This window comes from Gymnoscopelus braueri, assembly GCF_963280865.1.
Source record: "Gymnoscopelus braueri genome assembly, chromosome: 11".
NCBI classification, from domain to species: domain Eukaryota; kingdom Metazoa; phylum Chordata; class Actinopteri; order Myctophiformes; family Myctophidae; genus Gymnoscopelus; species Gymnoscopelus braueri.
In genome coordinates this window covers 31,881,734-31,908,769 of record NC_137613.1, presented here as the reverse complement: position 1 = coordinate 31,908,769, position 27,036 = coordinate 31,881,734, and the positions used below count along the sequence as shown (strand labels likewise).

Sequence of the window (27,036 nt, the reverse complement as noted above, 5' to 3'; positions counted from 1 at the left end):
CATCCCCCTCCTCCCTTCCAGGTTGCTGTGATCTCAGATCCATTATCATCTGCCAGAGGAGCTGCAGCTCCGTAGGCGCATGGCAGCTGTTCCTCCACCCGAGTGAGAGGTGAGCCAAGCTGGCCTCCCCGGCCCCCTCCCTGACCCCAGCCCCGGACCCAGACCCAGACCCAGAGCCTGGCCAGTGCCCTCTCCAGGAGGAGCAGTATGTGAGTGAGGGGGAACCCAGTCTGCTGGACACACTACCAGCAGCACCTGGCTGTAGGGATGCTGAGACCATCACAGGTGTGTGTGTGTGTGTGTGTGTGTGTGTGTGTGTGTGTGTGTGTGTGGGTGTGTGTGTGTGTGTGTGTGTGTGTGTGTGTGTGTGTGTGTGTGTGTGTGTGTGTGTGTGTGTGTGTGTGTGTGTGTGTGTGTGTGTGTGTGTGTGTGTGTGTGTGTGTGTGTGTGTGTGTGTGTGTGTGTGCGCGCGCGTGCGTGCGTGCGTATTGTGCTTACTGTGTGTGAGTCTGCTGAAAATATCAAAATACCTGTGTCACATCATGACATAGCCTCTCTCTCTCTCTCTTTCTCTCGTAATATTTATTCAAACAGAAATACCCCCAAACAACCTATGAAAGGTTTAAGCACGTAGTCTTAAAGCTATTATTATCTGCTACACCACATCACATGTGGACACACAGCTATCACAAGTCTATGTAGTCATTCTCAGAATGCACAATGCAATCTTTGAAAGCTTAAGAATGTTGGGATAACGCTATACAAAACATTATCTATGCCACATTACATATAAATAGCTGTTTTTAACAATCTGTGTCATTCTCACAGAGCGCAATGCAGACTTTAAAAGGTTAAGAATGTAGTGATAAAGCTATACAAACCTTTTGTTTGCAAAACACAAAGAAAACCCTCTTGATTCTTCATTGATTCTTGCTTGTTTATACAAGCAAGAATCAATCAAGAATCAAGAGGGGTTTCTTTGTCACTTACTCAGCTGCAAGCACGAAAAAAGCTTGTAGATCGGCTGTTTTTGGTGAAGAGACTTGGTGTACTGTAGGCTGAAAAAGAACGCACCAAGTACAGTTTAACTCTGGTCCGTTTTACTAAGTATTGAGGGTCTAAGTGGTTAAACTGAAGTGACATTGATAAATTCTAAATATTATCAAAGTATTCTGAGGGACCCCTGGACTTGGTGCTAGGGTGCCACGGCACCCACTTTGAGAAGCCCTGTTGTTAATTAAAGCACCCAATGACCACTTATAGTGACTTAAAATCGTACTATATCACATTATAACAGTGATTATAATGCAGTATAGAATCATTATAATGTAATACAAGTACATGTATGAGAACAAGTATTATAATACACTCTGATCCACGGCAAAATAAAAAGTCAGTGAGTGACCAGTAATTATGAGGTATTATAATACTTAACCTGAGTTAACATGAGTCATTATAAGAAGCTTTATATTGTGTCATGATATAGTTATAAAGCATTATGAGTATGTATGAGTTCTAATAACTATAATTAAACAGGGTTATAAGCAGATTATAATGCATTATAAGTATGTTTATGAAGCATTTCAGACATGGGATACAAGAGTTATCAATAATAATAATAATAATAATGATGATAATAATAATAATTATTATTATTACTATTATTATTATTATTATTTAATAATAAGTAATAATACTGGATTTAATGAAGTAGAAAAAAAAAAAGATTGATAAGTTAGAAATAAAGTTAGAGTACCGGTAGAACGGCAGGTACGTATGATGAATTCCTTATGGGTCTGATATCTTTAGCAGCAATGTCAAATGTGTAAAAAAGCACACAAGGGCCCTGTCTTGCTCGGCGCCTTATCCCTTATGCCTAACCTACCATATTAGGCATCTTTTATTATTTTGAAAAACATTTTAAAATAGTGAAAAAAGCCTATCTACAACATCGACATGTTGTGAGCTTGTAGATCCGGCTATTTTGCCTATTTTAAAATGTTTTTCAAAATAATACAAAAATGCTTAATAAGATTAGGCATAAGAGATAGGGCCTATTAGGCTACCTTAAAATCACAAAAATCACAAAAATCACATGTCTGTTTCACTTGTGTGAAATATGTACACGAATGTTAGAAAAGGCCTGCAGGCCTTCCTCAGCCTGCGGGCCGAAACGTCCGTCGTGTATGATCTGCTGCTGGGGCTTATGACAAAATAAACAAGACATCCTTAAAAGGATAAAGTTAGTGCTGGTTATCTTTTCTAAGATACTATTTCTGCCAGAAACATGCACCCGATACACGTGAACTATTCTTCTGATGAGTGCTCGCCTCTCTCTTTTTCAAAATATGTACATTTGAGCATCTGATTTTAATTCTTGCTTTATTTTGTTTTTGTGATGGAGGAGAGAATAAATATTGGTCCTGATGATGTGACTGAAGTGGTGTACTGCCCTCTCCTGGTGGATTTGTAGAACTTAAGCAGTATGGTGGTGGTGGCTCTCTTGCATTATCACAATCGATGTGTCATTCTCAAAGAGCGCAAAGTCCACAACCACCATGTTCATTGCAGTTCTAAAATCCACCAGTAGTGGGCCGTACACCAGTCAGTCACCCTCCCGTTTGTATGCGAGAGCTGACGAAAACTTCTGGGAACTCAGATTACATCAACATAACATAGCTTTATTCTCTCCTCCCTCCCTCTACGTCTGTCAGATGTGTGTAACAGCACTGACCTACCGGAGTTTGAGATCATCAGTCTTCTTGAAGAGCAGCTCCCGGTGTATCGGCTGAGGGCTGACACCGTCTACGGCTATGACAACGATGACTGGCTGCACACTCCCATCCTCTCGTCGGACGCAAGCGTCGACCTGACCACTGAGCAGATAGAGGAAACGCTCAAATACTTCTGTAAGTCCCGCGTGGAGGCGATGTGTGTGTGTATGTGTGTGTGTGTGTGTGTGTGTGTGTGTGTGTGTGTGTGTGTGTGTGTGTGTGTGTGTGTGTGTGTGTGTGTGTGTGTGTGTGTGTGTGTGTGTGTGTCTGTGCGTGCACAGCTACTCTTGCATATTAGGCCGATCAGCATTATAACTTCAGTCTTGTGACTGCAGGCCATGGATCTCAATCTTAAATGTACAAAGACATCAGGTAACAGACAATAAACAGCACATACTGTACATCAACAGGAAAAACATGAAAGGACAAAAAATAAAAGCGCAAAATGAACATGAGCTATCAATATCTGTAAATTTAGCAATTGTACTGTTGTGTAACAATTTGAAGCACACTTCTTTAGCTCTGTTTGAAATACAGTATTTGTGAGGTAAGAACCAAACTCTCTTCCAGTCCTTGTCCATGATATGAGACCTCCAATAAAAGCTCCCCCTTGGAACGACAGTCTTTCCTTTCTGAAGAGATTGACGAATATATCTGTTGGTAAAATGTTTGTCCAAAAGTCCAATTTCATTCAACATCAACACAGACAATATTCCTATTACCATAGTATAGATGATTTTTAACCAGTTGTATTATTCCGCTGGGTATCGCACAAAGTAATGATTCATGTTCTTTAAAAAGGGATTGGAAAATTGTGAACAGCCATACATTGCTCATAGGAGAGCACATTGCCAAAATCTTCAAAAAGGCAGAGAACATGGTTTATGTCTCTATGGAACCATTTAGGAAGGAACACAGACTTGTTTCTAATAAATATAGCATTATTATTCCAAAGTAACGACTTGTGAGGTGAAAAGTTGTGTACATGTGTCAATTTCCAAGCCAAAAAGGATTGTTGGTCTCAATTCTCAAATATTTTTTCAGATTTGTCAATGGCAACGATGTCATCTTTGTGAATAAATAATCGGCAATAGCCACCCAGCTTACGTGACCTTTACTACTAATTAGCCACTTACAATGTTTTCGTCCCTACATTCATCAATGTTATCACATAACCCAACAGCCACAAATCACAAGAATCTTCATGTCCACGCACATTTAATGTCTTAAGTCAGTCTTTAGCACATTTGACACAGTTTAGAGTGCCTTCTTTTGCCAATGCATGCACCAAAACTATAGCCTAATACAGTACCGGCATGACATTACAGACATGTACAGTTGTTGAACAAGCATGCTGGATCTGATTTTGGTTAGAATTGCAAAGAATAGAGTACTTTATTGGCAACAATTAAAAGCACGGTATCACCAATTAAAAGTGCCAAAATGGATCAATCACAAAAAAAGCTGAAGCTTGTTTGTTATTTGATCAGGACATCCCTACTGAATGTATAATGATCCCTATTATAATGTTTTTATTAGTATTTATAATTTATATGATATCACTTTCCACCATTGCCCTGTGCCTTTTTTGCACAACCCCGGCCCAAACCATACATGTTTCACATGTACAGTTTGAGCAGGGATCGCAAATTTGGCTCCTTGGGTTGAGAACACCTCAGGCAAAAAATGGACCATGTAGACTCAACATGGAAAATGCCATTAAAAACATTGAAAAAACAATTTCAAACATTGACAACAAGGCGGGCTCTCCCTCCTTCTCTCCCTGTCCATCCCTCCCTCTCTCCCCCTCTTTCCCTTCCCCTCACTCTCCATATGGCAATTTGCGTTGAAGCGCATTTCCAGTCCATATACAAGCATATCTGTGCACCTGTGTGTGTGAGTGTGAGTGTGAGTGTGACGTGTGCAAGCGTGTGTGGGTGAGAGAGGGAGAGAGATGGAGAGAGCTAGAGTGGGAGGAGAAAATCACCATGGTAACTGTTGCTGTAGGTGAATCGATGCTGTGTGACCTTCAGGCTAGAGGGAGCAAAGGCGAGAACAGAAGGGTGTGGAAGAAAGAGGAAAACAAATCAAACAGGAAAATAGGGCAGAACTGAAGGAAGGGGGGTGTGTACCATTAGCACTTACGCTGGTCCCTGATTGGTTCCCTTTCCTGTCCTCTTCATCCAATCCGAACATGAAGATTTCGGCTTTGGTTTTTCCCTCCGACTCAGCAGCAGCTGTTGTTCCAAAACAGATTCTCTCTCTCTCTCTCTCTCTCTCTCTCTCTCTCTCTCTCTCTCTCTCTCTTACTCTCTCTCTCTCTCTCTCTCTCTCTCTCTCTCTCTCTCTCTCTCTCTCTCTCTCTCTCTCTCTCTCTCTCTCTCTCTCTCTCTCTCTCTCATTATGTATAGTGTGGGTCAGGGTGTACATAATTCAGTCTGTGTACGGTAGTGCCGTGTTGGAGCAGAAGTGAGAGATTTAGAGATCCTGGGAGTGATACTGCAGAGAGTTTCTACTGGAGAAAGTAAGTGCTGTTTACAGGGTTACCCATGGATGAGAGGAGACCCATGTATACCGGATACCTGGTGCTGTGAAGAGGTTTTTGTCATGGAAGAAAGATAAGAGACATATTTGCTTTAATGTGATTGAAAATGTTGCTTTGGCATGTTGTAAATATCTATACATTAGAGTAGGGGTATCAAATACTGATCAGACACTGATAGCAGTTTTACCAGATCTTTTGTAACACCCTGAGCTATACGGTTTTTAACGTTCAATTCACTGGCATTGTTCATCTCATTAAGAGGATTTTACTGAGCCAGTGTGACTTTGACCTCACCCGGTTTTGACATCTCTGCCTCAATTGCACACATGCACGCACGCACGCATGCATACACAGTTACTGTATTCAGATTATACGTCGTGGGTTCCACTGGTTCAACATTCATCAGCAGAGCTCGTGATATGCAGGCTAGAATGGACATTTGTTTCTTGCATAGTCTTTCTGATTTGTAAAAGTGTGACATTAAGTTTAAATGAAACATTGTCAAGTTTATTAAGTTCCCTAAAAGTCACCCGATAAGTAATGACATCGAAGTGCAGGTTTAAGAATGTGCAACTCGTTAACTGGTACATCATTGACTGGATTCACAGAGTCAATACCACTTCCAGGGAATAATGAGGACAACAGAATCCTGTGTGCACCATGGAAAACATTCCCCTCCCCAATCCATCCCACTCCATTGATTGATATACTAATTCCTCGTTGAGACCTCACACAGAGTTCAATAGCCAGTTATCGATCAAACCTTACTTAACTTGTTACATAATTCCGGCGTTCGTTTAGTGATTTAAGAGAGAGCGTGCGGCGCGTGCGCGCGCGCGTGTGTGTGTGTACGCAAGTGCATGCATGTTGGCAAGGACCTAGCAAGGACCTCCTAGGGATCCTAGGCCTGTCACAATTATTACATAATTGCCTAATCGCGAATTTGAGATAATCACAATTATCTTTCGCATAATCGTCATAATCCATGTTCCATGTAAAAAAAATCATATAAAAAATCATAACATTTTTTAAAAATTATGGAAACAGCTGATCTACAAGCTCAAAGTTTTGAGCTTGTAGACCGGCTATTTCCACTATTCATGTTTTTTGGAAAGTATAAAGTAATTAAATATGTATGTTATTTGTCATAACTGCCCTGTGCAACTTTTGTTTACGAAGCCTAAAAGCCAAACAGAAATGTTTATTCATAATGTTCTAATGTTCAATGACAGCAACACAATATAAATCATCAATTTTGGTCCCTCTGCTCTCCCCTGTGTCCCTACTGCTTCCACAGTGCTATGTGCAGACAGAGTGGGCCAGATGACAAAGACCTACAATGACATCGACGCTGTCACACGCCTGTTGGAGGAGGTCAGATGCTGATACTCTCCTCTCTCATTTAACTGTACTGAAGCTCTACTACGTATAATCTCTTCATATAGCTTTAGAATTTACTCTGAATACATTGTTGACTATTTTCAATGTCTCATCTCTTCCGTCGATCAATCCTGGTCTTTTGTCAGTGACTCTATTCTATGTTATAATTCTATTGTAGAGTATATATTCAGTTTGCATCTATTGCATCTAACTCTTTATTGAACCGGTTTTATTTTCCTTCTAGTACGTCAAGTGTTATTGCACACACATTCCCACTACATTGAGGAACAATTGCCACCCTTTTCACATTGGCCTATTAAATTGTATCTCTGCTTATATTATATAACTCCAAATTTTTCATTTTTCAGGAAATGGAAAAAAGTGGAGTTAGGAGGTTTTGTTCATCATTGATAAGAACAGCTGAATGGACCTCCAAGCTCACAATGAGGTTGGAGGTCCAAAGGGGGTGGAGTTAGCTGGTTTAGCAGAAAGTTTGAGGATCCAATGGAGTTAGCTGGTTTTGTCAGAAGCGCTTTTTAATGCTTTTCATTGGTTCAATATTTGTTTTACCAACACACAGACGTAAAGGGTGTTCAATGGCCCTGATTTATGGAAGAAAATGCAAAAGCGTCAAAATGGAGTTAGCTGGTTTCTGCCGGACAGCAACAATATCCTACATATTATATTATCTATATTACTCCTACAGATTTTGTCCAAACATCATGCAAATCGGTACACATTATCTCAATAGTCCTATGAACAAAGCGGATATGTCCGATTTTTCATATTCCATCCTGATTGGTGAATTTTGAACATTGCTGGCCCACAATAACCTACCTAGAGTGTTGACTGTTCGCCGCTTCACCTCCCAATGGATGAATGAATGAACCATTGTAGAGCGCTTTGAGTATTTGGGTAAAGAGCTATAAAAATGCAATTCATTATTATTTATTATTATTATTTATTCACAGATGCAGGCATATTGCATATACTCTGGCTAAAAGCTGAGCTACTGACACGGCCCGAACTGATTGAATCTTTGTTTATTTTTGGGTTCCTTAACACAGCACAATGAACGAAGCTTCGGAGCTCGGAAGAATTCAGCTCAGCCGTCCGCTCAAATGTTTTCAGCATGTGATCTCTGTGATCTCTCTCCTCTCCTCTCCAACCAATAGAAAGAGAGAGATTTGGAGTTGGCTGCCAGGATTGGGCAATCGCTGCTTAAGAAGAACAGAACTCTGACTGAGCAAAATGAGTATCTGGAGGAGCAAATGGGCCACATCACAGAGGAGGTACACGCACGCACGCACACACGCACGCACGCACACACGCACGCACGCACGCAGGCGCACGCACGCACGCACGCACACGCACACGCACACGCAGTAAGCACACACATACATAGTATACTTGAACTTGATTTGTTTATTAGGTAGCCCAGCTGCACCATGAGCTGAACCTGAAGGATGAGCTCCTTCAGTTTTACACCAATGCTGCAGAGGAGAGCGACGATGAAACCAGCAGCTCCCCAACGTGAGCCTCTTCCTATCTGCAACTCTCTTTGTAGCCACCATGTACAGTTATTCCTGTATAACATATATTATAGTTGAACTGATCTGTCTGTCTGTTGTCTGTCTGTTGTCTGTCAGGACTGGTAGGAAGACTAAACTGGGGACTGCTTCGGGGGGCTTTGGGAACGACACAATGCAGAGAAAACTGCAAGAGCTGCAAGACGAGAACCTGTCTCTCCGCTCAGAGGTGTCTACTGTCTACCAACATACACGCACGCACGCACGCACGCACGCACGCACGCACGCACGCACGCACGCACGCACGCACGCACGCACGCACGCACGCACGCGCACACACACACACGCACGCACGCGCACACACACACACACACACACAGGGAAGGATACATGTGGTGTAATGCTTGTGTGTGTGTGTGTGTGTGCAGGCCAGCCATCTGAAGTCAGAGACGGAATCCTATGAGGAGAAGGAACAGCAGCTTGTCAATGACTGTGTGAAGGAACTCAGTAAGTTCTCATCTCTCTCTCCTCCTCGCTCGCTTTATTGTTCACACCCATTTCTCTTCTCTTTTTTTTTTACTTATCTCTCTCTATCTCTCTTTCTCTGTTCATCTCAATCTCCTCATGAGTTCACCCCTGCGCGCGCGTGTGCGTGCGTGTGTGCGTGCGAGTACGTGCGTGCGTGCATTTGTGTGTGTCTGACTGCAACTGCTCTGCCATACTACGAGGCAGATCGACAACTATGTCATTTTTAAATCAATTTATAAACGCTATGGCATAAGCATCTAACCAGGCTAGCCAATTACAATGCTCCTGTGCCATCTGGCTTATAGGATGTACCGGAACTAGCTGTTCTTAGACATGCAAGTTTGCAGGCACAAGCGTAACACCAAAATATACATTAATTGTGACAACATGCCCCAGAACCCTCAAATCACGAAAGGCTTAATGTCTCTTTCTGTCTATCTGTTAGGGTTGTCCAGTCTCCAGATCAACACCATAGCAGAGGAACTGGCTCGTAAGACCGAGGATGCTTTCCGGCAGCAGGAGGAGATCACACACCTCCTCTCTCAGATAGTAGACCTGCAGAGGAAAACCAAGTCGGTAAGTAGCCTAACACACACAACCAACAACAGACCAGACAAGACAAAGCGAAATGAGGCAAGATGAGACGATATGAGCTGTAATGAGACATGGCGAGACGAGACGAGATTAAATGAGTCGAGATGAGATGAGATAAGACAAAATTAGATAATTTTGCATAACCTGTGTGTGTGCGTGTGTGTGTGTGTGTGTGTGTGTGTGTGTGTGTGTGTCCAGTGTGCTGTGGAGAATGAGGAGCTCACTCAGCACCTGGTGGCAGCTAAAGATGCTCAGAGACAGCTCACATTCGAGGTAATGCCAGCCCCCGACCCCTCATCTAACACACACTTTCACTCACTCACTTTTTTCTGTGTGAAATGGACTAATTAAAGCTTGTTTGAGGTATCAAGTAGGGTCTGTTGACATCCATAGAATTTGTACTATTGTATTTCATATTGTATGACCGAAATATACCATTCATTCATTATTTTGAATATGCTAGTGGTGTAAACAACTGACATTGCCACGGCTAAAGCAGGATGTTGACATGCGTTTTCCACGTCTCCCTGCAACAATAGAATGTTGAGTGTGTGTCTGTATGACATAAATGTCTTGTGTGTGATGTTAGGTTTACCTAAGATCCTAGACTACTGAGGCACTACACTGTCTGCATTTGATGTATGTGTTGCTTACTGTAAGTCACTCTGGATAAAAAGCGTCTGCTAAATGCCTAAATTGTATTTGTCTGTAATGAACTCACATGAGGCTGTGTTTCAACGATAGAATGTTGAGTGTGTCTGTAATGAGCTCATATGATGTTGGCTGTGTCTCAGCTTACGGAGCTGGAGCACAAGTACATAGAGTGTATTGAGATGCTTCATGAGGCCCAGGAAGAGCTGAAGAACCTGAGGAACCGGAACTTTCCTGCCGGAACTCCCCGGCGCTACCACCCCCATGGCTTCTACCCCATGGTGAGAAAGAGTGTGTGTGTGTGTGTGTGTGTGTGTGTGTGTGTGTGTGTGTGTGTGTGTGTGTGTGTGTGTGTGTGTGTGTGTGTGTGTGTGTGTGTGTGTGTGTGTGTGTGTGTGTGTGTGTGTGTGTGTGTGTGTGTGTGTGTGTGTGTGTGTGTGTGTGTGTGTGTGTGTGTGTGTGTGTGTGTGTGTGGGCGGGCGGGCGGGCGGGCGGGCGGGCGGGCGGGCGGGCGGGCGGGTGCGTGCGTGTCAGAGGTCGCGTTAGTCAAGTAATTGACGATTTTGACAGATTTTCTGAAAATCTGTACGACGAATCGGGTCCATCCCAAAAGAGTCCAACTTTGGCCACGCCGCCATCTCAGAAAACGGCTGCAAATTTCAGGCTGAGTGTCAGGCTAGGACTCATTATCTTATGTGTGTATTGTAGGACTCATTATCTTATGTGTGTATTGTAGGACTCATTATCTTATGTGTGTATTGTAGGACTCCCTGGCGGCTGAGATTGAGGGAACCATGAGGAAGGAGATGTGTCTTGATGACCCTGAGTGTGAAGAGCAGAAGTAAGGACAGACCGCTGCTGTACATGTTGTGCTCTGATTTACTCTGATATAGCTTATACATACTGTGTACTGTCTAATGTCTACCACCTGAAACCATGTCTTTTTATTAACAAGTTGGGATTGGATATCCATGCCCCCGAAGTTGTGGGGCACCAATCAGGGCCCTGTATGCAAATACGGGCGTGTTTATCACCAGAGGCATTTTTTTTATTCGCCCCTTAGAAATCCAGGTTCCACACAGAGATTCCAGACTAATATCTACGCAGTGATATTAGTCTTCATCTGAGTACGATCATTTTGTGTTTTGCTGTGTGCAGGATTCACCGCAAGCGCGTGTTTGAGACGGTCAAGAACATCAACCAGACCGCACGACGGCGTTCGCTGACCCCGTCCAACAGCAACATCCCCGGTTCGAACCAGTCGCTGTCGAGCAGGACCTCGCCCTATTCCAGTGGCCAGGCCACGCCCACCCTTGACAACCGCGCTCAGAGCATTCTGATGGAGACAGCATCCAATCAGGATAGGTGAGGAGGAGGAGGGGCATGTGTGGGGAAGCATTCAATAAGATTAAATCATCTGGATCTCTGATTCACATGGGAATGGCGTGGCTCCAATGTGGATCTCGGGCTTCATGTGCCCAGCCTGTGATGTTAGTCATCTATGACGTCAGTTGTGACATATGACTCCAAATTTGGGCAAGGTTTCAGCCTGATCTGAACCCCACTGACTTCCATTATGAGGTTAAAGTAAAATATAGTATAAGTATAAAGTATAAAACATGAAAAGCAAAAATAGTGGAGGTACTACTGTGACCTATTGGCAGTACAATGTTTGGTGCTGATCATGGGAAATTGAAGTAGGTGGAAATAGGCGTGACCCTGGGCAGGAATTACTATATAAGCTTGACTGATAAACTATTGACATGATCTTAACAAATATATTTACTATCTCTCTATGGCTGTCTGTCTGTCTATGTTATCCATCTACTATTCATAAGGCATAACCAACTATTACATTACACAAGTGATTAACTCATTACCTCGAGAAAGTGAATTGAAAGAGCTGACTGTAATGGGATCCAGGACAAGTTTGGGGTGGATGAGGGTAGATTTTCTGGTTCACTCTAAAAATATTTTATATAGAACTGAAAAGGGTCCATGTGGGAACCATATAAAATGGTTCCATGTAGAAGCTTTGTGAGGGCCATAGTTTTATATATAGTCTATAAATAAAAATACAATAAATATTTGTCACAAAACCTCTTTTCAGTTCTGAGACATACTCAAATATAATGTTTATTTGACTGTACATTTCCAGGCAAGCCTTCTATGAAACCTATGAAACCTTTTTGTTCAATTTCTGTTTTCTGCCAGCAGCGCGGACGTCCGTGAGAAGAAGGCCAGCGGGGCCGAGGACCTCAGGCTGGCCCTGCGGCGCTTGTCTCTTCGTCGGCAGAACAACCTGAGCGAGAGGCGCTTCTTCGAAGAGGAGAGGGAGCGGCGGAGAGGGCACGGTGGGGGAGGACTCCACGACGGCCTGGGCCTCGCCCACGGGGGTGGGCTGACCCCCTCGGACAGCATCATGTCCCTGGGGAGCATCCATCTCTGGGCCTCGCGCCCCTACCTCCCGGACAAGCTCCAGATTGTCAAACCCCTGGAAGGTGAGGCCGAGGCGGAGACGGGCTGCAAGTCGGGGAGGAAGAGGGGGGGCGGCCAGGACTGGGAGGTGGGGACAAGGAAAGGGAGCAAGCGGGGCTGGGAGACGGATGAGGGGGAGGGGAGGAGGGATAGTGTGAAAGGATGGGGGTGGGCGAGGGAGACCAATGCGGGGATAGAGAGGGCGAGGGGGAGGAGGTGGGCTAGAGACAAGGCAGGTAGCAAAAGGATGCGAGGGGCAAGGGAGAGCATGGAGAGGCCAATGTCACTCATGCTGTTCTCTTTCTGGTCTCTGATGCACCATCACAAGTCAGGAAGTTTCACATCTTCGCGTCCCTATTATAAAGACACAAAGCCAAGAGGGTGGCTGTAGAAACACATATATGCAGATTATGCACACTCACAGTTTTTGTAATTGAAAACAACCCTAACCCAGTGTCTAACTTTAGCAAAACTGTATTACCTGTATTTACTGTATTTAATGACATGTTCCCCTAAGAAGAATTGAGCCAAGAACTATTTTATTATTATCCTTTATTCAAATTGGCTACTGGGAGGGCCGGTGTACCACGGCCACGTCACTCTGACATAACCATAAACAAACCTGATAGGGCCATATATAGGCAGGACCACGACCACGTCACTCTGACTCAGACATAACCATAAACAAACCTGATACGCCCATATATAGGCATGTCACTATGACTCAGATATAACCATAAACAAACCCGATATGCCCATATATAGGCATATATGGAGATCCGGTTGTCCAGAGCCACAGATCCGACCGCTATGCCCATATATGGTCATGTGCATATATGGGACCGACCGACTTCAAACTCGGCACATGCATCGACAAATTACTCGGGGGAGTGCGTTGCCTGCCGCTGAGTCGTTCTGATATGCGGTTGTCCAGAACCGCCGATCTGACCAATATGTCCATATATGGGCATATACTATATGGATATCCAGTTGTCCAGAACTACCAATTCAGAAGACACAGGACACAGGGACACAGGTAGACAGACAGATACAGAGATCTCCTTATATGAGTCACAAAAGGGACACGGGGACAACGGATACTCTGACAAAACCCATGACACTATGACTCGGACATGTTGGTCGGATTGGTGGTGCGACGTAGGTGTGAGGGCCGCATAGCAGCCCGAACCTCTAGTTAAACCATATTGACGCTACCACTACAACACAAGGCCCACCAAACAATAAGCGTCATACTCTATCTAAACTGAGCCAATCAATGGCAATCTGTCAATCCAATCTGTCAATTTAAAACGAGACGAAAGGGGACAGTTAATGTATTAGAAACTATGTTAAAATTGTTGGAAAGCAATCACCCTTACTTGACAACTGATGAGTTAACAAAACCACAACTGATATCCAATTAAAAGTACAACTTAGGGAAAGATGTCTGCTTTTAGAGTTACTGGTTTAAGATTTTTGTTTGCTTGTGCTTCCCTCCGCTGGTGAAAGATCTGTACTGCAGTTAAGTTAAACGCATTCCTATTGGTTGAAATACATTTATTTGTACATTTTCTCCATCATATAGACATTACACATCATCACTACATATTTATGTTTTTATTTGTGTTTCCATTTTTCTCTGTTCTTCCTTACACATTGTCTTTACTTCTTTATATTTTGATTTTGTCCTTTATTATTTTTCTGTTTGCTTTGTTAACTCTTTGACTGCGGACGACGCGATAACGCGTCAAGTGCTACTTTGTCCAGTTGGCCGTCGACGCGCTCGACGCGCTGGACGCGCGTTCATTGTTTAATCTCTGATTGCGCTATGCTGCTTAATATTCAATGTTATTCTCGAGTTCCACTTACTTCACGGACATCTGCATCCGGTTTCATGACCTGGATTCCGTTTCCGGTTTTTGATTCTTTTCCCCAGTCATTTTCGTCCAAAATAGGTAAATAAACGGTCTTTCACACGGTATGACGGACAAACGGACAGTTTCTCTTCTATAATCTATGGTCTGGGTGACGATCAGTCATCGCCGTCGTGTATCACGACGGCATTTTGGCGATCAAAACAATCTGGGACGACGTCACTTCCGTTTTCATGTTTTTCCCTGTCTAATCTATCAAGAAGGCTGAGAGAGACCCAACGACCTGATCAAGCAGTCATGTGCTGCACTCTAGTGGCGGATTTGTGCTGGGTCTTTACATTATGTCCCCTTAAATTATTTTCATGAGAAAAATTCAAAATATAAAAATAAAAAAACACGAAAATTGCTGGCACTGGGGGAGTACTTTATGAAAATACTCTGGCAGTCAAAGAGTTAATTCTCATCACTATGATCCCTATTTCATTTCTGTGTCTGTGCAATAAAAAAAAACGTTCTCATTCTAACCTCTCCTCCATTTCTCATGCTCTAATTCTTCTATTGTTTCCAGCGTCTTTGTGTTTTCTCTTCATTGTGGTCCACATAAATGAACCAATTTCATGGTCTGTCTCATCTTCCCTTGAGCTTCAAGGCTTCTCTTTATTGTTATATACTTTGAAATTAGTGTGTTGTATTCATAAGAATGCCAACATGTCCATTTGTAGTTAAAATGGCTTGTTAGCATAGACAGCTCTGCTAATGAACACAGCTATAGCGTCATGTAGTTGACCACTGATTTTGATTAATTGTGACGACTGGCACAAAAGGTGGCGTTTCACTGTAGTATTCACTCAGAAAGTTAAAAGGCTTCCCCTCAGTCTCAAATGTCAAAGTAGTGAGACCCATCCTATTCCTGTTTGCATAATTGTCTACATCACTGGTTCTCAACGTTGGGTCGGGGGACCCCCAGGGGGCCCAAATGAACCCTTACAGGTCTGTAACTGAGGGTGTACACCCTCAGACTCTGAGTTAAATTAACACTGAGAATTTTACAGTGTAGATTGGCGACCCAAAGATTTTTTTAAAATTGTTAAATTTGTAAACTCTCAGAATTACAGACCCGTAAGGGTCCATTTGGACCCCTAGGTGGGCCCCGGACCGGACGTTGAGAAACAGTGGTCTACATGACGTTATTCCCAGTTGCAGACACAGCGGGGTAACGTTTCATGCTGTGTCACACAATGGTGTCACTCGCCAATAATAATGCATATTTTCGACGAGCGACTCTGTCGTGTGACAAAGTATAAATTGGGCTTCTTTGGTTGTTGTTTTTTGCTAGGCTCTGCCACATTGCAACACTGGCAGCAGTTAGCCCAGCCCCACCTGGGTGTGATCCTAGACGCCAGGCCAGGAGTTGTGCCTAAAGGCTACAGACCTCTGGAATTAGAGCTGGAGCAGGTGTGTCATCTGTATCTGTGTGTGTATCTCACTCTGTGTGTGTGTGTGTGTGTGTGTGTGTGTGTGTGTGTGTGTGTGTGTGTGTGTGTGTGTGTGTGTGTGTGTGTGTGTGTGTGTGTGTGTGTGTGTGTGTGTGTGTGTGTGTGTGTGTGTGTGTGTGTGTGTGTGTGTGTGTGTGTGTGTGTGTGTGTATCTCACTGTGTGTGTGTGTGTGTGTGTGTGTGTGTGTGTGTGTGTTTGTGCGCAAGTGTATGTATGTATATTTATTCATGCATATGTATTTTTATTTAGCCACTTAAGCCATATACTGTAAACTTATTTGTGAAATTTTCGCCTATTATTTTCGCCTATTATGACATGCCCAATATATGGACGCCAGGTTTAAAGTGGTTAACCTTAATTTAACCTTCTTTCTATCGATTAGTCACCCCCATGGAGACTTTGTTTTTAAGCCAATAATTTGATGACCACCGGACCGGTAGGAGTCACAAAGGAGACTCTTTGTGTCTCCTACCGGAACCGCTGCCTGTCATCAAATTATTGGCTTAGGACAAAAACAAAAAGATATCCATGAATTCAAGTCTCCAGAGGGTGACTAATCATTTTGGGGGTGAACTATCCCTTTAAGAACTAATTCTTATTTACAATGGTGGCCTGGCAAAAAGCGTGGCCTCTTGAGGGAAGCGGATAAGGGATATAAAGAAATGTCAAAAGTTAAGCGTTAAAACGACAGCAGCGCACATCCAAACATTTCTACATCTACAAGACATCTACAAGATGTCATCTACATTCTACAAGACGATCTACAAGCTCACAACGCATTGCATTGCGAGCTTGTAGATCAGTTATTTACCGCAAAGAGATTTGGTGTCCAGGGAAAAAGGGAGCGGACCAAGAACCCGGGGGACCCTGGTCAAGGGTTTAAATGGTTAACTGTTCATCTGTGCATGTATAAGTCAATAAGTACATTTACAAGTACAAGTACAGTTTGAGATACTTTTACTTTACTTGAGTATTTAAAAATGTCTATACTTTATACTTCAGATTTAGATTATGAATACAAAACATACAGTAACCACTTAAGTCCTATTTTATACTTGATGCGACACGTGAGCTTGCAGATCGGCTATTTTCGGAAAAGGTTTGACCAATTTGGAAAGATTTATATACTTTTACTTTGGTACTGTAAGCATATTTTCATGCCAATACTTTTGTACTTCTCCTCGAGTAAAATTTTGAATACTGACCTTTTACTTGTAGTATGTACTATATGTTGTGGCATCTTCCACCACTGCATGTGTAACACGCTCTCTCTCTGACCCCTGTGTGCAGGTGTACCCATGGGGTGGGTTTGAGGAGGATGAACCGGGAGAGCAATACTTCCAGAACCTGCCCACCTCCTCTGCTTCTGCTTCTCCAGCCGTCACCACCTCCACCTGCACCTCCAGCACCCCCAACCCGGGGCAGCTCCAGTCCAGCCTAGCAGCACCCTGCACGCCACTTTCTCCTTTCTCCCCATCCCCGCATCTCAGCAACACTGACCCTCTGGGTGAGTAAGCATTCATAGTCGATGTCAATACTGCACCTGCCAGTTTAACACGGTACCTGGAGACCTGTGTGTGTGTGTGTGTGTGTGTGTGTGTGTGTGTGTGCGTGTGTGTGCGTGTGCGTGCATGCATGCGTACGTGCGTGTGTTTACCAGGTAGTACTGAGGGCCAGATGTCCTTACAAGTATAGTTTTCATGTTTCATATTTGTGTCATATTTGTGTCCATGGTTAACAAAGATTTAAAGAGCTACGGTTACAATAGGAAAATAATCTGGTTAGGATTAGGCATTTAGGGGTTAGTTTCAGGTGGCTTAGAGTGAAAAAAGGTCAATGGTATTTATCCTTCTGTGTGTTAACAACCACAACCAAGAGTGCCACAACCAAAATTAATTGTAAAAGAAAAAGTGCTTAGGAGCCGAGATACAGCCTTTTTCAGTAAAAAGTTAAACAAGAAGTGAATGGAGCAGCAAATCTTCTTTTTTTTTTTTTTTTTTTTTTCATGACGTCTTTGACGTCTTGTGGCACACGGGGCGTCAGGCCTCATGACGTCTTTGACGTCTTGTGGCACTGAATGAGTTAAAATTGGCTTAAGGGGACAGCTCTGACGTTACACTCAGCTACGCCCAAATATGGAGTGTGTTATCTAACCTCAATGTGTCGTCATGGCATCAGCTAACAAATCAGTCAGCTCCATATATGGGAAAATAGACATCCTAAATGTTGTTGTCCTCACAAGTATAGTAATACGTGTGTGTGTGTGTGTGTGTGTGTGTGTGCGTGTGCGTGTGCGTGTGCGTGCGCGTGTGCGTGCGCGTGCGCGTGTGCGTGTGTGTGTGTGTGTGTGTGTGTGTGTGTGCTCGTGTGTATTTCCAGCTGCGTACTACCCAGGGAAATGCATGGCCCACACCAGCTCCACCTACACGTTCACCACTTGTCGGATCCTTCATCCCACTGATGAGCTGACACGTGTCACACCCAGGTAAGCAGTGTAGCCTGCTGCGCGTCTGCTACTGTTTATAAATAATGTCTGAGTTATACTTACAGTAGCCTCGATCTCCAGGCTTTTATTTTTTAGTTTTGCTCAAAAATAAGAGCCTGGACCAGCCTGTTGACGTTCCTGGAATAGGAAGTGTTTAATTTCCTCAACCAACCAGAGTGCAGTGGGCGTCGCTACAAATGCTGCACATTGGGGGAGGAGTATGGGCATGGGCGGGAGCTGACGGACAGATCGGTGAACCAATGGGATCTCACAGAATTTTTCTCAGGAGATTTTGAACCCGCCCCTCTAGAACAGATATCAGACACGCTAGGGCAGCCTATAGACGAATCCACAGACGCGCTGCCTGTAGGCAGCCATAGCTGCGGTGTCAACGCTCCGCACCGCGACACCGCAGCAATGGCCGCCTACAAGCCATATACTTAACAGCAGTTGTGCGTGGGTGTGTTTCACCAAAAATAGATCTACAAAGTCACAACCCGTCGCACTGCGTCACAGGCTGGCTGGCCACTTGAGGTCTAAGATTCACATGAGAGCCACACTTGTGATCCATGTTTGTTGACAACATAGCATAGTATGTTTTTTTCTCTTCTTTTTTTTACGTTTATTGTGTTTATTGTTTTATGACATTATTGTATGTGATGTGAATTAAGTATAGATAGACCCTCCTATGTTAGGTTTTCCTCTAACTAAGGGTGGTGAGTGATGATTAAATTGAATTACAAGATGACACCAGGCAGTATCACGGCGACATGTTCCGAAGTTTATTGAACACACAGATAATACAATATAGTACTGGTCACAGTAACATAGTATAATATGAATAAGTGCACAATAAAACATGATGTTTACATTGCAGCTGAGTTACACTTCAGCAACAGTTGCATCTCGTATCATTGGGCATACAGTGTCCTGATAAAGCAGTGACCATGGTGTCACAAGTATGTCTACAGTATATGCTTACGCAGATGAGAGTAAGAGTACTAGAGTAAGGACATCAACCCTAAAATATATCAGTTTGACATCATATTTGCAAAAACCTTGTCGACATAGTATTTAAAAAAAAATCGAATCATGTGGATTTCGGGATCGACAGGGCTCCAATGTGGATCTCGGACTTCATGTGGCCAGCTTGTGACGTCGGTTGTCTACTCTATGACATATCTATGATGTATGACTCCAAATACTGGGAATGTGGAGTCATTCAGCCTGCTGAGAGCCCATTTGACTTCCATTATCATAAAATTAAAGTTAAATATTTAAAAAGGTATAAAACATAAGAGGGAAACATTGACTTATTTTTTCCAGACATGTTTCTTAATAGATTTTCGGTGTACATCATAAAATAGTGGAGGTACTTCGGTCAAGCGGTTTGCAAGATTACCCCCAGACACACACACACACACACCCTCTTATAGACAGCTAGTCTCCTGCAGAGCTACGCTTTAAAAACCAATACAGTCAAATCAAAGTACTTTAAAAAGGCACGCAGTCCTCCAGAAATACAGAGATATCATGTGTTTTAGCACAGAGGGGGATTGGTCTTTCGTCCCTGTTCCCTTCCTCTGGTAGGACAAAGTGTGATAGGGTGGACAGAACGAGGGGGCTGTGCTGGCTGGCTAGCTGGACTATCTGGCTGCAGCACGGGCTATAAGGTCCTCTAGAGCCTTGTCCTGGTCATTGTTGTGGACCAGCAGCACTTCCTTTATGACCTCTCGCTCGAAGCCCATCTCGCGGAACCTTGACATGAGTTCAAGGAACTGCAGTGCCTTTTTCTCTGAGCACTGGTACATCTCCAGACACTCCTCAACCACACTGGATTCAAAGCCCCGCTCGCACAGACCACTGTGGACAAACAGATAGTCCAGCATCTGCTCCACATTCTGCCCTTGTCTCTGCATGGCCTGCACTACACTCTCATACGAATAGCCCATGGCCACAATGGTTTCAACACACTGACGCTCGCTGGGGGTCAGGCTGATCAGAGCATCTCCACATTGAAGACCGGCAGGGCCTGATTTGGTCTGCTTTTGTGCTCCATTCTTAATGTGGCTGGGTGGCTCTGGAGCAACAGTTACCTGGGTTTTGGGAAGAGCTGGTAGGGTGTTGTTGGCTAGGTTTTGTTGAAGGGCAGGAACGGGTAGTGGGCTGTACCCCAACGGGGTGGGGTCACAGTCTCCGGGATGTGGCTGCTTAGGGAAGGTCAAAGAGTGAATATTGCAAGACCGATCGTCTTTCTCCAGCCCTTCTCTCCCAGGACTAGGACTACAGGCTCTGTCCATGTCCAGCAAGGCTACGAGCCTGTTGGGATTGTAGGTAAAGCATGGTTGGGCAGGGAGGCTAGTGCTGGTGCCGGGAGGAGAGGGGCTGTCAGCGCGTGACGCTAGCCCAATCTGGGTGGCTTCAGGCACAGACCCAGCAGAAGGCTGGGACGGCAGTTGCAGTTGACTCTGGAGGATGCTGCGGAGCTCCTCCTTATCGTCCAGAGTCTTGAGCTCCAGCTTATCGAATGGGTCCTCCTCCCGCTCGAAGTCGGACAGATTGAGGCTGTGCAACTGGGCAGCACTGGGATGTGCGTTCCTGGGACCCAGGCTTGAGGCGGGCAGCGGCGTGAGAATGGCATCATGGCTGAGTCCTGCTAGAAAGGGGTCCATCGCCAGGGGTGGGGGGTTGTGGTCTTCTGCAGCAGGCCGTGGTCTCTTCTCTCCGCCGCTGCTGTCTGTGTACTGGGCTAGAACCTCTCTCTCCAGAGAGAAGTCATACTGCATGGCAGCAAGCACAGAGTCACTGTCTGGTAATCCGACAGGCAGTCCCACTTTCATCACTGGACAGTGGTATCTTTCATTGATCTTGAAAGGAACTTCATCAAGGTAGCTGGTGGGTGATCCAGACTTCTTTTTTAGAGCCATTTGGAGAGACACTGAACGTCTTTATTCTTCCGAGTCTTGTCAAGATGACCTTTGTTTAAAAACACAATTTCAAAATGTGTTTTACTTGTGTCTAAACCCTTTTCCTGCTTCATCGTGGGATGAAGTACCAGTTATCAGAGTACATATTGTAACATGTGCACTTGAGGGCCAGTTTATGACCCGTGCAGTACCCGATATCACAGTACATGTAGGTCAGTATGTAATATCAGTCATCTATGACATCATTACTATGACATCAGTCATCTCTGTATATCTGTGTTGTCTGTCCTTTGCATATGCCCCAATATGGAGATGACTGACATCATATTGATGACACAGATGCAGGTGGCTGCTTGGCTGGTCTTTGACGTGACAGGCAAGGCAGGATTTGTCATCCCGCACTTTTATCTTCAATCTCTATCTTTTCTTCTGTAAATGGTGCATTTATATAGCGCTTTTATCCAAAGTGCTTTACATAGATTGTGCATTACCCATTCACACACACATTCATACACCGATGGAGGAGGAAACCATGCAAGGCACCAACCTGCCCATCGGGAGCAATTAGGGGTTCAGTGTCTTGCTCAAGGACACTTCGACACTAACTCAGGGGGAATCCGGGACCGAACTGGTAACCTCACGGTTCCCATCCGGCCGCTCTACCTACCGGCCACTCTACTCTAACCCTGAGCCACTGCCGCCACTGTGTACTACTTACTTACTGTACCTTCAAGCCCGAAGTATATATCATCATATCATAATATATTATAGCTATATATATGTCATGGGTACATTGTTCATTCGTTGTTGTATTCTCTGTGTATTTGAAGAATCATGTCAAAGGATCATCTTTATATAGTCATCAGTCATTGTTATGTTCTTTGACATTAGATTATGTGTGTTCTTAGCCCAGTAGCAACATTAGTAAACTTGTCCCTATAAATAGGACTAGGTGTGTGTGTCTCTATTGCAGACTATAATCTTCATATATTTTATTATTTTATTTTAAAAACTCTGAATTGGGTGTTATCTTCTCTATGTTCTTACATAGACTTGAAGACTTCTGTCATGTTTATTCTTAAACTTAAACTTAAACTTAAAGGCACATTCAGTGCATGCACTTACTGTAACATAACATGATTATTTTTTGCCAAAGTATTTCACATAGCTACATCGACTGATACCTTTTGTTCTCACTTCTCACTTCCATAATGCAGTAGTTGTACCTTGTACAGACCATAAGTTCCATCAAAGGGTAGCCGGAACAGTGGGCCCCTGAGAATACTAGGCAAAATGTTTAAAAACATTTATTTATTTTACATCTTTGATTTTATATCAACATTTCTTTTACAAATGAGGGGCCAAATACATATACATTAATACAAAAATATGTATTTAAGGTCCAATATTTCTACAAATGCTACAAATTACTACAATACCTGTGATAGCGATTTGGGGGATAAACAAGAAGTTGCAGGGTAAGTTTAGGTTTGATAATGATCATGTATTCATTTTATTCTTAATTTCTTTCAATTTTGGATAGAAACTGCCAATGTAAATGGCATGGCACAAGGTTTAGGTGCCCACTGGACCTGTATCCCATCAAAGTGTAGTTTCAAATCATGTTTGGTTGAACATTTTGGTTAACTGGCGTGTTTACCATGTCTCCTCTTCCGTCCAGTGTTAACCCAGGCCTTACGTCATCTTCCTGTGTGATGACCAGCACTCTGTTGACCACTCCTGCAGTAACACCCTGCACTCCCCGCCGACTCAGCCTCAGGCCCTCCGAGTCCTCGACCAACCTCAGGCACGCTGAACACATTACACTAAAGCCCGATTTACACAAAGTTGCGCGCCAGTCACGCACCAAAAGTACCTAAAAATAAATCTACAAACTGCATAACATCATAAATAGCAGAACATAGCCGACCCACAAGCTTGTGGATCAGCTATTTTCAGTGTGTGACACTGGCCCGCAGTTGAGTGTAAATCAGTTTTCACTGATCCTCTTTATTTTCAACTCTCGTCTAAAACTGTGGTTCTCAACCTACTCTGGATCAGGGTTGGCCTGTAGGCCTGTCACAATTATTTGAGATAATCAAATTTATTTTGCATAATCGTCAGAATCGTTTCCATTCATCTATATAGATTTTATGTTGAAAAAATAGCAAAAATTGCCACTCTACAAGCTCACAACGTGTGAGGCTATTTCCGCTATTTTTGAAAGTTTTTGAAAGTATTAAATTATCAATATATATGGCCTGTTTTGGCCATAGTACAGTATCTATTTCTCTGATTATTTAAGTTACTTGTCATATCTGCCCTGTGCAACTTTTGTTTAGAAAGCCATTCATACGTATGTTCATTAAATCATTAATGGCCATAAATTGTATGAGAACTAAAAATCGACGACATAAAATGTCATGTTTGTCACAGCAACACTGATCTGAAGTCTCTTTCCTCTGCAGGGAGGCTACTCGCACCACCAGCACCTCCCTTGGCTTAGTGCGCCTCCTGCAGGAGAGAGGGATATCGGCAGCCATGTATCACCAGAGCCAGGGCCTGGAGCACGGTCAGGGTAGCGGAGGACTCTTATTCAGCACCTCCATCGCCCCGCAAAGAGCCCCCCATCCTGACCCCATGCGACCCTCTACTCCTCCGAACTCACCTACGGGGCAGGGGGGTTCAGCCCACCCTCCTGGCGGCAGCGCGGCGGACACCCCCCTGGGCTTTGACCTCAAGAGCCCTACCTACGACAACTTCCTGGCGTCCAAGCCGGCTCGCTCCATCCTAAAAGAGGTGACGGGGGGGACGAGGGGCCGGCAGAGAGCGAGGGACTGCGAAAGCCAAACAGACGTGAGCGTCACGGTCCACAACCTCAACCTGGTGGACAAGGTGAAGCGCCTGGGTGTGGCGGGGGCGCCCGGCGCCAGAGCCGTGAGTCCCGGCCCCCTCTTGGGGCAACTGGGTGGGCTGCGGAGGTCAGGCTCCCCCTTTGGTCCCGATGGGATGAGGAGGAACAGAAGCTACCCAGCGATGGTTGGTGCTAGCATGGCCATGAAGGGTCCAGGGCCCCAGGAGGAGTCAGAACTACTGCTGGCTTCCAGACTGCCCAAGCAGAGCAGCGAGTAGGCCACAATAAGCGTCAAGGTTCGGCTGTTGAACAGTCACCTGAGGCCCTTATACTGATACTATTCTTACCCGTATGATTAATTGTAGCAGTTATTACCATGGCACTATTCAACAGCTACAATCCCTGCTGTGGTACAGTGTATCCCCCTTGACACTATGCTCTCCGTAGTGTTTTTCTGGGACTATATTTGGCCACTGCTTGTGTTAAAAGCCAATGAATATTTCCTCAGATCAGGGATATTGAACTGCTGGTGTGGTAACATTCAATGGTTATGACATACCGTTATCTATCGTTGCTCGCATCCTCCCCTCCCCTCTCAACTCCAATACCTATCTTATGAGACTGACTCTACTGGCTAGATGTAGTACTCTCACTCTTGCATTTCTTATAGGCAAAAGAACAACATCCCTCACACATTGACACATATCATGCCATCACAATAGATGGCGCTTTGTAGATGTACACTAGTAACACTTGAACATTGCCTTTCTCACTCTGTCACAGTGGAATAATAAGAAATTATTCTTATGTACATTTTTAAGAACATACGGCCCCCCCCCAATCTTCTTCCTCATATTCTGTCTCTTGTATAGCTTCCTAAATCCCTCCTGAGGGGAACAAGTCACTTTCTGGAAAATCCTTTAACTGATTTTCTGTCAGTATTAAAGATGCATCGGTTTAGTATCCTAATTGGCCATTAGACAGGGAAGTGGATAGTTTGTCCATTGAGCTGCAGGGATCAATACACTGTAGCCACACAGCTTAGGAAGAGGGATGGATAGAAGGGAGACGAGCTGAGGGAGTTAACCACTTAAGCCCTTTAAGTAGCATTTACACGATAAATAGTGAAAATAGACGATCTGCAAGCTCACAGCGCATTGTGATGTGACACGTTGAGCTTGTAGATCTGCTATTTCTGAACATTTTGAAAATGTTTTTTTTTTTTTTTGGAAATGTCTGAATATTTTTTTAAGATTTTGCCTATCCACATGCCCAAAATAACAGGGTTAACAGGGTTAAAGTGGTTGAAGAAGTGAGGCGACCGTAGCTAATTTGACACTGAGGTCAGAAGCTTCCTTCTGCATTTTCCTAATGGTTTCTGTTTGTGAAAGTGAAGCGATATAGTGCCTCAACAATCTCCATGTTATACTGTGTTAATGTACTGTATGTCCTCTGTACACTGGATTGGGGATTTGAGAAAGGTTGCTTGTCTTCACTTACATGAGGCATCAAAGACATCTTTACTCCCATGATGTAATCATGTTTATTTATTAAATGATCTTATGTGTTTTAAATAGTTAGTGTGGTTGCCCGAATGGGCAACCAGACTATTGTTTTACAGAAACTTTATCTCTAGATAAACTTTTTTTCTATTCGCTACTCCTCCCACAGTTTATTTTTCCCAATTTAGTGCCATATGTCAAAATGACCGGCCTCACCGGGAATCGTGTGCTTGTATCTTGTTAAGAGATTGGTTGGATAGTTTTATTGATATTGATTTATTAGTGCATTAAATGTCCCCATCCACTTTAATGGAAAAGTGAAAAAACTCAAATTCAAGTATTTTTTTCTCAGAAACCGTAAGAGCTAGAGTTACCAGATTTGGAGGGGAGGTTTATAATTTAGTCCGAAATTATTTAAATAAATAATCACACCATTCGGCCTCATGGTGGCGCTATAACAGCCCACTTTACGTTTTTGGCCTATAACTTTTGAACCGTAGGTCCTAGAATAAAAATCTTTTTCCCCCTAGATTCCTTGGGTCATGACGCAACTCCCCATATAGGCCACGCCCATTTGCGTCAGGATAGATTTTCCGCCATTTTGAATTTTCTTCAAAACACACTTTTAGCTCCTCCTCCCACATATTTTCTCCAAATTTCACAAAAATCGGTACACATGATCTCTGGACCCATGCGATAATCTGGAGTGAAACAGAATTTTGATAGTCCATACCGTTCGTCCGTAAATGGCTTCCAAAGTTAGCGGAAGGGAACCGTTTTACAAAAAAGGCCACAAATCACTAACGAAACGTCCAGTCAATCCCAAATTTGAGTCACATATCGAGGGTGGTTTACTCAACGAATCCCCAAAAGTATTTCCACTTTGACCCATAGGGGGCGCCACAAATGCACAAAACGTAACCGTTTGATGCAAAAATATGATTTTTGGGGGGATCAATCCTCTCAAAATGAAATAAAAGTGATATCAGGAGTGACTAGACAATATGATTGGCCCTTTACATTTGTGGGAGGGGCCTATTTCCTAAAATCAAAACGGCATGTATCACGAAGGCAGGATCCGATTGACACCCGATTCGAATGGCACGTCACGCGGCCTCCGACGGTATTCCTCCCAGCTTATTCCCCGAGTCCCGGCGGCAGCGACCCGCGACTCGCGTCGGCGCAACCACACTTTGCAATTGCCCTGAATTGCGACACGTCTAGTTATTCCTGTTATTGTGTGCATAACTTTACCTCATACCACGTTCACTGTATATACAATTTAGACATTTAGCAGTTATCCAGAGTTACTTTTTTTTTTTTAAATGAAATAAGCAGAGAGTAAGCATGAGCTCTAGAGTCAAACAACAAGGTAATTAGATACATACTTTAAGTATTAAGTGCAGGCTCTACTTTGG

The 27,036-nt window shown here is 43.8% G+C and overlaps 2 protein-coding genes across 3 annotated transcripts; one reads left to right on the top strand and one right to left on the bottom strand.

Moving 5' to 3' along the window:
• Positions 1 to 130: 130 nt before the first annotated feature.
• On the top strand, positions 131 to 25,634 carry trak1b (trafficking protein, kinesin binding 1b). Of its 2 annotated transcripts, none has more exons than XM_080443299.1 (18): positions 131 to 285; positions 2,715 to 2,909; positions 6,617 to 6,693; positions 7,875 to 7,991; positions 8,132 to 8,232; positions 8,349 to 8,457; positions 8,657 to 8,735; positions 9,202 to 9,332; positions 9,549 to 9,623; positions 10,145 to 10,282; positions 10,766 to 10,842; positions 11,160 to 11,366; positions 12,219 to 12,502; positions 15,690 to 15,808; positions 17,141 to 17,357; positions 18,230 to 18,335; positions 22,944 to 23,069; positions 23,731 to 25,634. In XM_080443299.1, exons 3-18 carry the CDS (start codon positions 6,643 to 6,645, stop codon positions 24,392 to 24,394), a joined length of 2,601 nt encoding a protein of 866 aa, XP_080299425.1. In that variant the 5' UTR covers positions 131 to 285; positions 2,715 to 2,909; positions 6,617 to 6,642; the 3' UTR covers positions 24,395 to 25,634. The 2 variants fall into 2 exon arrangements, with proteins under 2 accessions (XP_080299425.1, XP_080299424.1); XM_080443298.1 differs by having other exon boundaries at positions 12,216 to 12,502.
• Positions 19,982 to 21,262, bottom strand: LOC308094848 (ubiquitin-associated protein 1-like; the record flags this gene model as incomplete). Its single annotated transcript, XM_080441674.1, has 1 exon — positions 19,982 to 21,262. The coding sequence occupies one exon, from the start codon at positions 21,260 to 21,262 to the stop codon at positions 19,982 to 19,984; it is 1,281 nt and encodes a 426-aa protein (XP_080297800.1).
• Positions 25,635 to 27,036: the final 1,402 nt, after the last annotated feature.